The following is a 16,603-nucleotide window of genomic DNA, read 5'->3' on the forward strand; positions in this document are numbered from 1 at the left end:
AGCAATGTATGGCTGTGAGAGCTGGACTGTGAGGAAGGCTGAGCGCTGAAGAATTGATGCTTTCGAACTGTGGTGCTGGAGAAGACTCTTACGAGTGCCCTAGACTGCACTCGTAAGAGTCTTCTCTTACGAGTGCCCTGGACTACAAGGAGGTCAAATCAGTCCATCCTAAAGGAAATCAACCCTGACTGCTCATTGGAAGGACAGATACTGAAGCTGAAGCTCAAATATTTTGGCCACCTAATGCGAAGAGAAAACTCCCTGGAAAAGACCCTGATGCTGGGAAAAACTGAAGGCAAAAGGAGAAAGGGATGGCAGAGGATGAGATGGCTAGATAGCATCACTGATGCAACGAATATGAATTTGAGCACACTCCGGGAGAGAGCGGAGGACAGGAAGGCCTGGCGTGCTATGGTCCATGGGGTCACGAAGAGTCGGACACAACTTAACGACTGAACAACAATGAAGCTGCTGGGGTCTATCATCAGGAGGTTTGGGGTTCAATGTCACCAATATGTGGATGACACGCAACTCTAATTTCATTTAAATCCTCAGCAAGGGTGGATGTACAAACCCTGTCCAAGTGTCTGGAGTTGGTGAGTGGCTGGATGGGAAGGCATAAACTGAAACTGAACCCTGACAAAACTGAAGTACTTTTGGTGGGAAACAAGGGGAGGCTGTTATGGAACCATTTGCCATAACAGCAAAAAATAGATCTCCACAATCATAGGCAGTATACTTCCAAATACCAGGGTCTGGCAACACACAATGATGTGTGTGTATGTGTTGGAAACATAGGTGGACCCTTGGTCTGTTCCAGAATCTTTATTTCTGATTACTACACTGCCTGAGGAGTAAGATAAATGATAACAACATACTGGGACATCTAGCTAGAATATAAAATACATGCAGTAAAACGTTAATTATAAATGAAACTGAAATAGGCCATGTGCTGACATAATTTCATCCCCAGTTAAAAAGCTTAGCCCTGGTTGCCAAGAACTGACCTAAACAGAAGGGTCAGTTCTGTTATAGCCCTTCTAAAAGAGGTGTGGCCAGTGTCGAGCTTAGACATCTTCAAGCCTGAAGCAAAAAGTCAAAACAGCACCCATCTTCATGCCCTGGGTGTCAACGGGGCTAATCTATAATACAGGTTTAAGTTTGGTTTAACCACCACTTTCTCTTCCCAGGTAACTTTAGTGGAGTACATGGGGTGATGATGGTGGTGGGAGGCTGTTAGGTAATAATGTACACAAGATGCCATAGTAAGAAACTGTTTAATATATAAGCAATATGGTGAGAAAATAGGAGAGTATCAACTACAGGAAGTTAAAACTTTGGGAGGGACATTGTTTCCCCAATATTGGCTCACACCCACCTTCATGTGAGTTAGTTATTGCAAATGACATTTCTGAAGTTAATTCTGACAGCCAAAAAGGCCCAGTGCATTGGAGAATTGGGTAAATTGATTGCATAGGTCTTGGTATTCCTCATCCTGGCATTCATCCTCATTTGGCCATTTCTCGATCCAGGTGCCCTTGCTAATGAAGTAGCTGAACCTGGAAAGGTGAGAGGAGATGTTTGGACTTTAGATTCTTAGCTTCACAGGCACCTTGGTTAGCATGAGTGCTGGGGAAAAGCCTACCAATATCACGTCAGCACATTGGATAATATCACATTGACCACAGTTTCTCCCTCCCTATTAGATTATTAAAATAAGACCCAAAGGGAATGAAAGGTCCCTCTAATGGACCTCAGCCAGAGCATCTCAGGGTCGGCCAGCCACTGAGGCCAAGAGATGTGCCAGTCTTGTGCCCCCAAATGAAGTTGTATGTTGAAGCTATCCTAAATAAAGTTGGGATTAATATTAGAATTTTTAATTTCTCTCAAGGGATGATGGTGGTTGAAGTTGAGGAACAATCTTCCAAGAAGAGCCAGCCTAAGAGAGAGAAACTAAAATGGAGCTTCAGGGTACACAGTACTCCAGGCTTCATGTGGCAACTATCTGAACATACTATAAAAGTGAACTAGATGGCTTTCTACTTTTCTGGAGCTATGTGGGAGCCAACCGCACAGAGATGGTGCAGATTATATCACTCCGGGTGTGTGCAAAGGGGCCTTACATTCATGGTTAGGTCAGCCCCGTCTATGTCCTTAGAAAATGTCTGCTGTAGTCAGTCCAGCTGTCTGCTGGAGTATGCTGTAGAAGCTCACCCATTGCGTTTCAGGCATATGTATTAAATGAGCTTCTTCCCGCAAAACAAGCTCAGGGGAAACATGGGGGTTGGGCCGGGGGAGATACACACACGTGTTATCTGTAGGTTCATGTTTAGCTGCTTTGTGGACCTTATAATGGAGAAAGTGATGTCTGAATCTAATGAATGAAAGGAAATACGTACCCGCTTTTTGTGGGCCACATGTCACTGTCAAGACCCCAGATCAGATAGTCCTTGTTCTCCTCCAGATGCAGAGATTCCCTGCATTTCATGGGACTGATAAATTTGCGGGTCTTGTTGCCTTGTGGATTTATGTCACTCCCTGCAGGAATCAGATAAAACATTAAGAGACATTTGAATCCAGGCTGTGAAGCCATAGGCATATTGAAAGCTTTGTTGAGGGCAATTCTAATCCGTGACTGAAGGGCAGATTTTTTTTATCATTTGAAGCCAGCTTGGCTCTACAGTTTCCTACTGTAATTTGGACTATTAAAGATGGACGTTCTTGTTAGCAGTACATAGTAGCTACTAACAGAGCAATCCTATGCATGCCTCCTCAGAAGTAAGCCCACTGGGTTCAGTGGGGCTTACTACCAGTTAAGTGTGTATAGCAGGGGTAGGCAACTTGTGGCCCTCCAGATGTTTGACCTAAACTTCCCAGCATCTCTCACCATTGACCATGCTGGCTAGGGCTGATGGGAGTTATAGGCCAAAACATCGGGAGGGTCACAAATTGCCCACCCCTGGGGTATAGGAAATTGTCAACTGCAGTGGTAGTCAGAATCGAGGAGAGGTTGTTCCCAGATATCTTGCTCGATTGTAATAAAAGCCCTGATCTCCATGGGATTGCCAGTCATCTCAACAGTAAGGTCTTTGAGGGGGAAGAGACCGACTGGAATATCTGTCTCAGTCCAAGTACTCGCAAAGCCTAGAGAGAACCCACTCCAGAAGGAAAGAACAAGACCAAGAGCCTTGCACCCCCCACTCTGAGTGGAAGGACCAGCCCTCATAAGGAGACAGGGACACCATAAGAAGGGTGGAAACAAACCATTTATTGAACATCCCTCCGCAAGACAACAGCGCAAAAAACAACAAAGGCTGTAAGGGAAAAAAACCATAAGCACAGCAGAGAGAATAACATGTAGCACACCCACACAGTAGTGGAACGAGTTTGGTATCCCATACCAACCACCCCACAACCAGCAGACAGGTGGGATTGGAGCTACTCCAGAGAAGTCAGGGAACAACAGCTCACAGTAAGTGTAACAGCTATGTTTCTCCCTAACTTCTCCCTCCAAGCTCCAATAAGGTATGGGACATATCAAAGTTACAGTAACTCAGGGAGGGGTCCTGTCAGGAGTGCCCTAGCGGCCTCTTTCAGTAGACTCCAATAGCCAACTCAAGACACAGACGAAAGGATTCTTTTCAAGGCTTTAATCCTTTTACAACTTAATGACTCTTTCAGATGCTAATCACCAGCAACTAAGCAAGGAACAGCAGAGTAGCCTATGCTCCGAGTAGGCAGTTGATCCCCGTTTGAAGGAGAGTCACTTGAAGACCCAGAACTTATGGGCTAGGGAGAGATCCTCCCTCTTTCCCTTGGGTCCATGGGAGGTGGCCGTTGCTTGCGTGCCAAACAGGTGCTATGCCTCCTTTCCACACCCTCCATCGCTCATTGCGTCGAGCATCTAGCAAGCCCCGTTCCCGCACTTTCTCACTGCTAGGATCACTATCTATCTCAGGAATGCCGGCAGGAGGAATCTCTGCCAGCTGCTGTGCCTGTGAGGGATGAGTGGGCTCCTCTCCCATGGATTGCTGATCCTCCTCAGAATCAGAACTGCTCTGGGGTTCTATCGGTTCAGTTTCCACCCTGACATGTCCTGTGCCAAGAGGCACAGGACTGAGGAGCCCATGCTGCCCCCCCGTAGAATGCACCACCACCCCAGCAGGTGAAGAGGACTGCGACGCCTTATAGGCCTCTATATATGGCTGCATTTAGGCTAAGCTACCAGCTTTACAGCTGCAAAAGGCACCCACTATGCCATTTGTGTCCAGAGCCTGACTTACAGCAATACGGCATGGCAATGGCTGCTGGCCGTACCGACATTCGCCAGTGAAGCGAAGCTGGCGGCCAGCTCCGCAGGATCAAGGCGGGGTGGAGCTGGCCTGGATGGATTCTGGGGGGGAGGAACGCCCCCCCTGCGGACCCCCCCACCCGGAGCAGGGTAAGTGATCTGCCCATCCCTACCACCACCCCAGCAGGTGAAGAGGACTGTGACGCCTTATAGACCTCCGCCATGGAGGCCTTGATGCACTTCAGATAGTGGGGGCTGAGATTCTCCCACCTGTTTTGTTATGTCCAAAAATAATAAACAGCCTGATCTACCCTAAAAGGCCCAGTCCGATTAATGTATACCTTTCGTACCCTGCATAGATCCAGGGAATGCCAGGCCTTCTTGCATGGGAGCCCAGGGTCCGGATAAAAAGAAGGCAGAACTAATTCCTGTTCCCTGTGGAAATGGGAATCAACCTTGTTTTCCTTCGACAGGTCCTGAAGGATCTTGTCCAACAGAAACCCCAAAAGCCACCTGCCCTTGAAGGGCAGGCACATTAGGTTAGCCTTAGAAGATAGATCCATCTGACAGTTCTTAAGCCAGAGATGCCTCCTTGCTGCCATGTCCAGATTTGCAGCCTAAGTGGAAAGAGTGACAGAGTGCAAACACATGTCTGCCAGGAAGGCCAGAGACATAGAGATCTTTGTGCGCATGGATGCTGTGCACAAAGACATGCTCAGCTGGGATGGCCTCCTTCAATCTGTCCAACCAGGACAGGGCCAACCCTGCAAAATACAAACTCGCAATACCAGCCCTCAAAGAGTGTGTCACAGCCTCAAAATTAATCAGGGCCTCCAGCTTACATAGTCCTGAGAGTCCTTCAGTGGGGCCTCATCTGCTGAGGGGATGGTGATGTCCTTACCCAAGGCCCTCTGTGAAGACGGCCCGAAAAGGCGCGGGGCAAACAAGTGGCCAGTGCAAAAGGCCTGAGAGTCCCAATGAGTTTGCCATGGTAGGCCAGACGAGGAGATCAGGGCAAGGCCTCGAGGAGCTGCCCACGATGTTAGGGTCTCTCGCCGCCTACCCTAAGCAGGGTGTTGAGCCTGCATCACTAAGCAAGTGGATTGACAGCTAGCACTTGCTTGGAGCCAGAATCTGAAATAATGGCTGCTCGCAACTGCAGTAGAATGCTGCTGCCCCCCCACCACATGAGGTAGTTAGCCAGACAGCAGATGGGGTGGTGGCGACCATCCATGTTCCTGACCCCAGCCCTGTGGCTGGCTGGGCAGGGAGGCAACCCCATCCCAAGTGCTGGGTTCCCTCTTAAATAGGGCACCCTGGTGGGAGACACAAAAAACCCAGAGAGACAATCCGTTTGGCGTGGGGGGAGGGTGTCATACAATTCTCCTCTGGTTGTGTTCTGCAAAGACTCCCATGAAGATCAGCCCCAAGCACCGGGTCCTCTCTTAAATTGGGGGTGCGGATGGGCACAAGGGAGAAAAGGCCTCTAGTCCTGTGTCAGCATGGGCCCTGCAACAGGGAACGTGGAGCCGCTGGCCAAGCCATTCCATCCCAGCATCGGGTCCCTCCTTTAATTGGGGGTGCAGGTGGGGGGAGAAATGCCTTGTTCCATCCTTGTTGCAGCACTCTTCTGACTTCTCTTGAAGAAAACGATAAAAAGGAAAACTGTGCTCCAGAAAATACGTCTGCCCTCAACAGACAGAAAAGGAAGACTGGGGAACTTGTGGTGGAGGAGGAGCCAAGGAGGCAGGGATTAAAAACTTCTAGAAAGATTTGAAAGTTCTACCAATCAACAGGGAGCCTTTGGCTAACCCACACCTTATTGGAGCTGGAGGGAGGAGTCAGGGAAAGTGTGTTCACCTTTTGAATGACGGCTGGCTCTGGCTCATGCTGATTTCCCGAAACATACTCCTACGTGCGCAGAAACGCTCGTTCTGAAATTGTTTTGGCTCATGTGATAACTAGGAGAAAAGCTACCATGAAGGAAAGAATACGTAAAGGCACTGATCTGAGTGGCTCAGATAGCTCCTTCATGATTGCTGTTAGTATCTTATGTAAGTCTCATATCAGAAATCTGTGCATTATTGGTGGATTCAGAAAGCAAGGCCCTGTTAAAAGAAAGGTAACATATCAGTGACCTGACAAAGATCTCTGTTTTCTTCTAAGGATAACAGACAGATGTCTTAACAGACAGATGTCTGAAATGTATTAGGACGGAGCTCCTGGGAGATCCCAGAATGTAGAAAGGACAGTACATCAGTGACATCTGCAAGTGAGTAAGATAAGTTTTATCTGCATCAGTGTGTGAAGGTCTTCCACGTTATCTCGTAAATGTGATTGGTGGAATCTCTATGGGACTCCAGCATAGCGTCCATGATGCCTTGGAATATCTGAAGGCTTCTAAGATCTTCCACTTCACACTGACTCCAGATAGAAGCTCCTGAGCAAGAGGGATTATCCAAAGAGGCCAGGTGGCCACCTCGACGAGATTTGAGAATCATGGTCTCTGTGGCCAGTGGGGCTTCACTAGAATGACTTCTGCTCCTGTGGATCTTGCCAGAGTTCTCTGGCACTCAGGAGTGGCATTGGCAGGTACGCCTAGAGGAGGCTGTGAGGTGAAGTCATCTGGAGGTTGAGGCTACTACACTGTCAGCAGTATGCTGATGACATGCAGCTCTACCTCCCTGTTTCATCTATGAACCCAAGGGTGTCTCTGTGGATGTCCCGAATGAAGGGCTGGATGCTGTTTTGAAGTGGATGAGGGAAAAGTAACCTGAAGCTTAATTTTGTAAATAAAGAGGAATCAATTCAAACTGCAGCCAGTTCAACACCCATCCTACCTACCTAATTCAATAAAAGACAGTAGAGAAAAAGCCTGGCCTTTGTGAGGAGTGAGAGCTCCTGAAAAACCCCTGTTGTGGCAAATCAGACAGGACTGGAACTGAGTGGGACCTTCTTCCAGAGGAAGGACAAATGACTGCAATTACTGACATGGTCCATGTGCTGAGAAAGTAGGAAGAGTTTTCTTTATGAGGAACCTCTCCTCCACTGAGCCAGAACAGTGGCAGCTGGTGCCCACTGTGGCTGATGGGGCAGCGGGCATGTAGCTAACAGTAGCCAGAGCTAGGGGTAGGCAGAACTAAAACACAAAACCATGTATTTACACCCACATTTTTCTGCTGCAACAGAAACCCACTTTACAGAAAGGCAAACTGAGTAAATGTATTGAAGCCAGTTGCAAAAATGTCGCCTCTCTCTCTCTCTCTCTCTCTCTCTCTCTCACACACACACACACACACACACACCAGTGCCTGCTTTCATCTGTCCCCTATTCTTCCTAAAGTTGCAACTGTATTCATGGGAGTAAGCATTACACACCTGTTACATATAAAGGCTTAAGGAATTCAGGGAGATAAAATTTGCCTTCAAACAATGCAAAATGGTGAGGCTCAGAGACAACTTGCCCAAGAAAATGAGCACAAAGCCCATGATGTATACTTCACACACACACACACACAAACACTTCTACCTTCATCTGATCTGTCCCCCAAGTCTGCAAGCCTATGCTTGCTTAAATGGGAGTAAGCCCCATTGAACTCAGTGGGACTTACTTCCATGTAGACTTACCTAGGATTCCATGCAATTCCCATGATCTTTCTTTACTTCTTTTAGGTACCCATCCCTTTACACCCTCTAATTTTATTAATAGCTGCTGCGGTGTGTGTGTGTGTGTATGTGTGTGTGTGAGAAGAGAGAGACTTGAAGGAACGAAGAAACAAGCAAGCAAGCAAAAATGATCAGATGCAAAGCGAGGGGGAGAAATGTGCATAGAAAGAAGTGGGAGAGAAAAGGACAGAGTGTACTGGGGACAGTCTTTTTGATTCCCATTTAGCCACTTAATTTTTCAGTCCCCTGTGGCAGGGGGAGGGGGCAGGTTATGACCATATATGACATGTAGGCAGCACAGGAGGACAGCGACCTGCCTAGTATGCCCAGGATTTAGAGCAAGTGGCAAAAGAGGACAAATGAGCATGCATAGAGCTCTGCTCATTTTCACATGCGCAACTCCACTCTGGAAGACAACATAGAGTTTAGAGCATGCAGTCCCTCATCAGAGCACAGTGTCTCTGATGAGGGAGTGCATGCTCAGGAAAAGCTCAGAAAAGGAGCTTTAAAACACTGATCAGACCTCTGGCTGGGAGTTTGACACAGGGACACAAGCTGGGCTTTTTTACCCCACACCCCCACAACTGATGGCCTACCTTTGAGCTAGAATATGAGGATAAGCTGTTAATAATGCACTATGGAATAACAAACTGATACTTTCAAGCATCATCTTGAAGCCTCTTTCCCCCTTTGTTCTTTCAGATTCCCTGTGTGTTGCAAAGGATTCTGGGAAATCTTGAGTGCACATTCTGTGAATGTGTCCAAGGGTAAATCAGGGTTGTGGGATGCTGGGAATTCCATTCTGTTTAAGCCTGATGGGATTTCACAGTGTTTCCATTCCAATAAGCGGTGGCAGACTGTAGCAGATTTTTTTTTTCTATTCTGGAAATAGTCATATATTTTTGTGCACATTAAATAGATACTTCCCCCCCCCCCCCAGGTCCTGTGATATGCACAAATGGGATCGCGTGTTTTTTCTTTTTCAGGTCTGGAGATCTGCATAAATGGGATTTTTTTTCCTTTGTGTCTTTAAATTCGCACATATGGGGTTGTAATTAAAAAAAACCATTATTGGAGTCTTGTGCAAATCTGCCTGTCTGCTAAGCAGCCCCACAGAGGCATATTCCTGTTATAAATATACTTGTCAGTTTCATCCTCTCCACACACTACTTCATTTAGTCCAGCAGAACCACATTCTGTACTTGTCAAATAACTTGTTGATTTCATCCTCCACTTCAGCACTTCCCGGCTAGGGATGTCAGAGAATTTCGCCACGAATCTCAGGGAGGCTGAATGCCAGCACATTCGGCCCCCCGAAATCAGTGGCAAAATGGTCTGCCCCCCTGGGACAGGACTTACAAATGGCGAATCTTCCTGGCTGCGGTGGCTGCGGCAGCGGCTGCAGTGGCGGTTCGGCGGTGCTGCCGCCGCCATTTCCAAGTTAGAACAAACAAACAAAAAAACGTGATAGGCTACGTAAAGATTTACGTAGCCTATCACGGCTAAATTTTAAAAAACACCGTGATAGGCTACGTAAATCTTTACGTAGCCTATCACAGCTGAGTTAAAAAAAAAACCAACAACACACGTACGCAAATGGCGGTGCCCATGGGCGAAAATAATCAACAATTTACGTAAATCAACAATTTACGTAGACTATGGCGAAAATAAGGGGAACGCAAATAGCGTAGACGCTACGCTATTTGCGTTCCCCTTATTTTTGCCGTAGTCTAAGTAGTCTACGTAGACTAAGATGTGTCAAAATAAGGAACGCAAATGGTGGCGCCCATGGGGCCGCCATTTGCTTACGTGCATTTTTTTCCCCTTTAAATCAGCAGTGATAGGCTACGTAAACATTTACGTAGCTTATCACGGCTGACTGCAGGGACGCAAACGGCGGCGGCTATGGCCACTGCCATTTGCAGACCCGGAGGCCAGGATTCGGGGGGGAGGGACGGAGCGCCTTCCCCCCCAGCCAGAATTTCGGGGAGGAGGGACAGAGCACCTCCCCCCCCACCGCGAATCAATTTCGTTAAAAGGTAAGTGACTTTCGTACATCCCTATTCCTGGCTTTGCTTCTGAAGCCCCCAAGTGAAGGATGAAATTGACAGTTTCTTTGACAAGTAGAAACTGTTCTGTTCTGTTCAGTTCTGTTGGGCTAAACAAAGTAGTGTGTGGAGAGAATGAAACTGGCAAGGATATTTATAACAGGAATATGTCTCTGTGGGGCTGTGTAGCAGACAGGCAGAGTTGCGCAAGTATGCAAGATGCCCAATAAAAAAATGAAACAAAATTATAACCCCATTTGTGCAAATTTAGACACCTGAAGGAAAAAAATCCCATTTGTGCAAAACTGCTGCCACCTTTAACCTCCCACCCCACCCCTAAAATCCACATATTGGATTAATTCACCACAGATTGAGTCAACACCAGCAGGGAAAAACAATGAAATCTGCCACGACCAAATCTGTAAAATACATTGAGATTTCACCCCCAAACGGAATTCTCATACATCCCTAGAGTAAACTTAACACTTGCCCATGTCCGTCTACTGCACGGTAAGGCTGGTAATGATGGGCAAGTTGTCTTGTAGAGAAGCTTGCCTGCCATCACTAATCTTGTTCCCCTGATAAGCTTCCAAGGAACACAAAGGATTCCTACACGAAGGATTCTGTCCCTTCAGGAAAGAAATGTTACCTGCTTTAATAACTTCTAGAATCTCCATGATGTAGTTGTCAAAATCATTTGTCTCTTCTGTTTGAATCAGTCTGGTTTTGTACACTTAAAAGACAGAGAAAAAGGGTAAGTTAAGATTATTACATTCTTTCCCCCATAAAGGCCTCGGGTTCCTTAGCAAGCAGCGAGACTTACAGTGCAATCCTGTGCACACTGATCTGGGAGTAAGTCCCACTAAAAACAATGGGACTTACTTCCAGGTAAATATACATAGGTTGAATCATCAGTGCTGCTAAGGCTTCTGTCCTTTCGACAGACTGAATATCTCACTGCATTTTGGCACCACTAAATCTAGAACCTGCTCATCGATACAAATCTAATTTGTATCCACAATGATAGGATTCCTCAGTCTAAACTGTAGTTACCATAATCCACTCCTGGCTTGCAGGCCGCACCAATTCGTTGCTCCACGCTGACAGAGTCTTCTGCCTCATTGCGCTTGTAGCAGTTTTCTTTGGGACAGAGAGTGAGAGAGAGAGGAAGAGAATGAAGACACAGAAGGTCTCCCTAGATCTCCAGGGGGTATTACTAGCTGGATGTGGTACACTGCTCATAGGGGCAGCCAGGTTGTGATTTCAAAAACAATGCCAAGGCAGGCAGAGCACAATCTGATGGATTGGTGCTGAAGCCTGGCAGAATCTGGTGCTTATTGGCTTTTCACTGCCCCCACCCTGATACTCGCTACTAGACAGCTTTGTTGATCGGATCACTGTGGTTGGTTCCCATGGTTGCATTACCCTAGAAGCCCTTCCATGGCGGGCAGATGGCCTGGTCCACACCATGCAGATTAGAGGAGACCTTGAAATACTAGCTGCTATTCTTACCGGAGACTGGTATGATAGGAAACCTAATTTGGCTTCAGATGGCGCTTGCCATTGAACTCTGTGGTTCTCCTCTTCCCAGTCACCCATTTCCAAATATTTTTGGAACTCAGCAGTGCTCCTAGCAATACTCTATCACCACAATCTTCTCTTCATACAAATGGGTTCAATTTACACTATTCTTTGCCCAAACAAGGGTATTATGTTTATAAAATAACTAATAAGGGTAAGCGGTTTTGTAAAACTGTAATGCACGTGGCTATTATTTTGTTTGTCATTCCCACAATGACAAAAGAAATTATTGTGCAGGATAATAAGCATGCTGAAATGGCCAAAACACATCAGTGACCTGTGTTCTGTCTCTGCCATTTAAATGTTTGCAGTGGCGCCTGAACAAGCTTCTTGTCATCCTTCTCACGTTAGCCTCAAAATTGGCAAGGTTTTTCTTTATTTATTATATTTCAGTGAAACTGTCTGGGCTGGTTCACAAAACAAAACTGACCACCAACAAATAGAACATGCTAAAACATAAAATAAAAAACTTAAGTTTAAAAAAGAATAAAAACTAAATAAAAATAACAGTAAAAGCCAGCAGCAGTGCGAAGACCTAAAAATGCATTGACACAATTTTTTAAATTGTAGGACTAGAAAGCCTGGGAAAATAAAAAGGCCTTCACCTGGTGCAGAAATGACCACAGTAGAAGTACCAGGTGAGCCTCTCTTGGGAGGGCATTCCATAACTGTAGCATCACCACCGCAAAGGCCCTCTCCTTAGTAGCTACCCGCCTCACTTCATTTGGCAGGGCCCCTGGAGAAGGGCCTCTGAGAATGATCTTAGGGTCCAGGAAGGTATATATGGAAGAAGACAATCCTTCAGGTAACCTAGTTCCAAGCCGTTTAGGGCTTTGAAAGTTGATACCTGCACTTTGAATTAGGCATGGAAATGGACTGGCAGCCAGAGCAGATCATAAAGCGCTGGCATAATATGATCGTATTGGCCAGTCCCCATTAACTCCCCATTAACAATCTCACTGCCCTGTTTTGGACCAGCTGAAGTTTCTGGACTGTTTTCAAATGCAGCCCCACATATAATCCGCTGCAGTAATCCAAATGAGAGGTTACCAGAGCAAGGATAACTGTAGCTAGGCTATCTCTTGGTAAAAGGTGGTCCATGCCACTGAGGCCACCTGTGCGTCCAGTGACAATACTGGATCCAAGAGCACCCACAATTGATGAACCCTATCCTTTACGGGGAGTGCAACCCCCTCCAGAAAAGGTTGAATATCACTCATCCAGACAGAAGAACCACCCACTAGCAGTACTCCTCTCTTATTTGGATTGAGTCTCAGTTTATTGTCCCTCATCCAGTCCATTACTGCACCCAGGCATTGATTCAGAACATCCTCTGCCTCACCTACATTTGATGAAAAGGATAGAGTTAGGTGTCATCTGCATATTAGTGACACTTCAGTCCATATCTCTGGGTAACTTCCTGCAGTGGTTTAATGTTGATATTGAACACCATGGGGGATAAAGTAAAGCCCTGTGGCACCCCATGGCATAACTGCCAAGGGACAGAGCAGCAATCCCTCAGCATCACATTCTGGAATACACCATTAAAGCAGGAGTGGTACAGTACCTCCAACTCCCAGCCCAGTTAACCTATCCAGAAGGATACCACGATCAATGGTATCGAAAGGCTCTGAGAGGTCCAAGAGAATCAACAGGGTTACACTCCCCCATCTCTCTCTCAAAAAGGTCATCCCACAGGGTGACCAAGGCAGTCTCCATTTCAAAGCCAGTCCTGAAGCCCAGTTGAAATGGATCTAGATACTCAGTTTCATTCAAGAGTGCCTGGAGTTGGCCAGCAACCACCCACAAGTACATTGTCCAGGAAGGGGATGTTGGCAACTGGCCTATAGTTGTCAACATCTTCTGTGTCCACAGTAAGCTTTTTCAGAAGTGGCCTAATAACCACCTGCTTTAAAGCAGCTGGCACCACTCTCTCTCTTGAGAAGGAATTTATAACCTCCTGGACCCAGTTGGACATCCCCTCCCTATTCAATGTAATAAGCCATGAATAGTAAGGGTCAAACACACAGCTGGTCGAATGGACTTGGCCAAGCACCTTGTCCGCATATCTGGCTTGAACAACCGAAATCCATGCAATAAAATTAGACCAGCTGATGCTCTGGATACCTCTATGGATGGAACTGCATTAATTGCGGTGTCCAAATCATGACAAATGAGAACAACTTTATCTTCAAGGTGTTGCACAAACTCATCACAGTGTGTCAGTGAGTGATCCACCAGTTCTCTACCTGGCCCAGATTCTGAAAGGCCATGAACTACTCAGAAAAGCTCTGCTGGACGACACCTTTGAAGATCCAATGCTGGTGGAAAAGAACTCTCTCTTTGCCACTATCACTGCCACAGAGCAAGGTCAATAATGAGCTCTAACCTGTGTTCAGTCAGACTTGGCACTGTATATATCAGGGAGCTACCTGAGCTCTGCTCAGAGGGAGGGGGCACTTGGGTGCAATCATGTTAACTGCCCTCGTCAACCCACATTCCAGGGTATCCAGGGTTTTGACAGTGGTTCCAGCCATACCAACAGGGAAATCCCCTGGAAGCCATTAGTCTCTGTGGGTGGGCTATTTTAGTAGGTCCTCCACCCTTGCAGAGGGGCAGTCAGCAAAGAGTCTAAACCTCAATAGAAAATGATCTGATGACAAGGGGATAAAGGTTAAAAATGTACCTATCCTCAGCCACCCTACAGATCAAAGATACGACTTGGACTGAGCCTGACAGAACCAGAGATCATAAATTCCACATCCCCCTGCCCCCGTTCAGCCTGGATGAACAGAAGCAGCATCTCCCCTCCCTACCCCAACTTACCCTCTGCACATCGGCAAACATCACCTTGGCATATCTTATTGAGGAGGCCACTTACTTTGGATGGATGGTAGAACTTGGTGCACTGGTCATCTGGAAGAAGGAATGGCGAGATGTCCCTGCTTCACATTGACAAGCCTGTATAGATTATGATTTACAGTGGAATCCTATACATGTCTACTCAGATGTAAAGTCCCACTGAATTCAACTGGGCTTAATCCCAATAAATGGGTATTAGACTGCAGCCTCAATTCCTTAGAAGGAACTCTGAAAAGGAAAGCCTTGGGAAGCGCACAGAATGGGGTGAGGTATTAGGGATGTACGAAAGTCACTTACCTTTTCGAAAGGTGACATTCGCGGTGGGGGGGAGGCGCTCTGTCCTTCCCCCCGAAATTCTCTCCGGCTGGCTCCACTCTTCAGCGATTCTGCGGAGCTGCCGGCTGGGGCCACCCGCAGCCGGACATCCGGCCGCTAGGCAGCCTGCAGGGACACAAATGGCGGCAGCCGTAGCCGCCGCCATTTGCGTCCCTGTATTTTGCCGTGATAGGCTACGTAAATACTTACGCAGCCTATCACAGCTTCCGCAGGGACGCAAATGGCGTCCCTGCGTTAGCCGTGATAGGCTACGTAAGTATTTATGTAGCCTATCACAGCTATAGTGAAGAAGTGAATGGCAGCCACGGCCACCATTCGCAAAGCAGCGCGAACAGCAGCAGGTAGGTGTCCCGTTTTGTGCACCTTTCGTGGGGCGGGGGGGGCCTTCGTTCCGCCACAGATTTTGGGGGGCTGAATGCACTGGCATTCGGCTTCACCGAGATCCGTAGCGGAATTCTCTGACATCCCTATGAGGTATACGCATTTCTCCCAAGGAGAATATTAGTGATGTATTAACCTGACTTTGCCTGCGTTTGGATGTCACCTCAAGCCATGGTAGTTTAATGAACTACTCACAGTAGCTTATTTTTTAAATAATCCACAATGCCCCACCACATGAGTGGGCTAATAAGCTACTGTGAATAGCTTATTAAGCTTCTGGGCATAATCTGAGTCATCCCCCCGACCTCCTGTCCTGCTGCAGTCCGCTCGCCTGAGCAGTGGTGCTGTTTCACCCATTGGCAAAGGAGTGAACATCCCATGTGCACCAAAAAGGGGGTGGTGGCTATAAAACCTTGGAGGTTTGCAGGATCGGAACTAAACTTCACACACAGCCTCCCCTAGCCAGGGGGCACCTGATGCACCATCAAAACCCTCCACAATTACTGCAGAGAAGCAAAAAACCCAGGTGCAACAAAAAGGTGGTGGCACAAATAAACCTTTGAGAGTTTGCAGGATTAGGACAAAACCCTCAACTGTGCATCCCCCCCCCATAGCCATTGCTGGCATAGATGCCTTTATTGTCCAAAATCGACAACAATAAAATGGAGTTGCGCATTTCATCATCCCTCCCAGACATTGCTAGCAGAGCCACTTTTGTTCGCTATAGCGCTTTAGCTTGAAAGCAAAATTGTGCAAAAGCCCCCCCCCCATGCCCATTGCTGGCACAAAGCCTTTATTGTCTCAAAATTGCTAATGCACTATAGCGCTTTAGTGATACAGTGGAATTATGCATTTCACCCCCACACACACCTATTGGTGGCAGAGTCGCTTCTGTTCACTATAGCCCTTTAGTGCTAAAGCGAATTTGTACAAAAGCAAGTTTGCACAAAAGCGCAATTGTGCATTTCTCCCCCGCCCCCCCCCTGCCATTTTGCTTCTTCAGGGAAAAGTGACCAGAGAGAAGGAAAAAGGGAGCTATAACTCCCTGACAGTGAGCTGGAATGGGGCGAAATTGCACAGGTGGGGTGCCCTCAGGAAGAGTCTTCAGATGTTGTAGTGGATAATTGCACAATTTTACTCCTTCATGGAAAAGAAGTTTTCAACATCAGGGAAGCCTGTCATTGTGTACCTTCGCTATAGCAGGGTAGCATGAGGCTGTCATTTTTACAGTTTGAAAAGACTCTTACTTTCCTTTTAAGTGAAACTATAGGTAAACATTGTTACTACACCTTGAATTGAATTTGGTAGGGCTCTCAGGGGCCAAGTAAAATGACCACCAGCTGGATCTCCCTGGTCCTGCACCACTGCAAGGGACCCTAGAGATGCACCTCTTGAAAGCAGTGCAGCTGTTTGGAGGAGCAAAAAATACCTTGGTCTG

The 16,603-nt window shown here is 47.0% G+C and overlaps 1 protein-coding gene across 1 annotated transcript in view; it reads right to left on the reverse strand.

Moving 5' to 3' along the window:
• Positions 1 to 1,259: 1,259 nt before the first annotated feature.
• Positions 1,260 to 16,603, reverse strand: part of LOC146353172 (venom factor-like) — a 149,671-nt gene continuing 134,327 nt past the window's right edge. The window contains 5 exon segments of the mRNA XM_084835879.1: positions 1,260 to 1,559; positions 2,400 to 2,538; positions 10,655 to 10,738; positions 11,059 to 11,145; positions 14,413 to 14,502. Coding sequence (XP_084692005.1) covers positions 1,418 to 1,559; positions 2,400 to 2,538; positions 10,655 to 10,738; positions 11,059 to 11,145; positions 14,413 to 14,502 — 542 coding nt within the window. The 3' untranslated portion in view covers positions 1,260 to 1,417.

The sequence above is a fragment of the Heloderma suspectum genome, chromosome 2, assembly GCF_057233095.1.
Source record: "Heloderma suspectum isolate Gila_16-S chromosome 2, 16-S_ref, whole genome shotgun sequence".
Taxonomy (NCBI): domain Eukaryota; kingdom Metazoa; phylum Chordata; class Lepidosauria; order Squamata; family Helodermatidae; genus Heloderma; species Heloderma suspectum.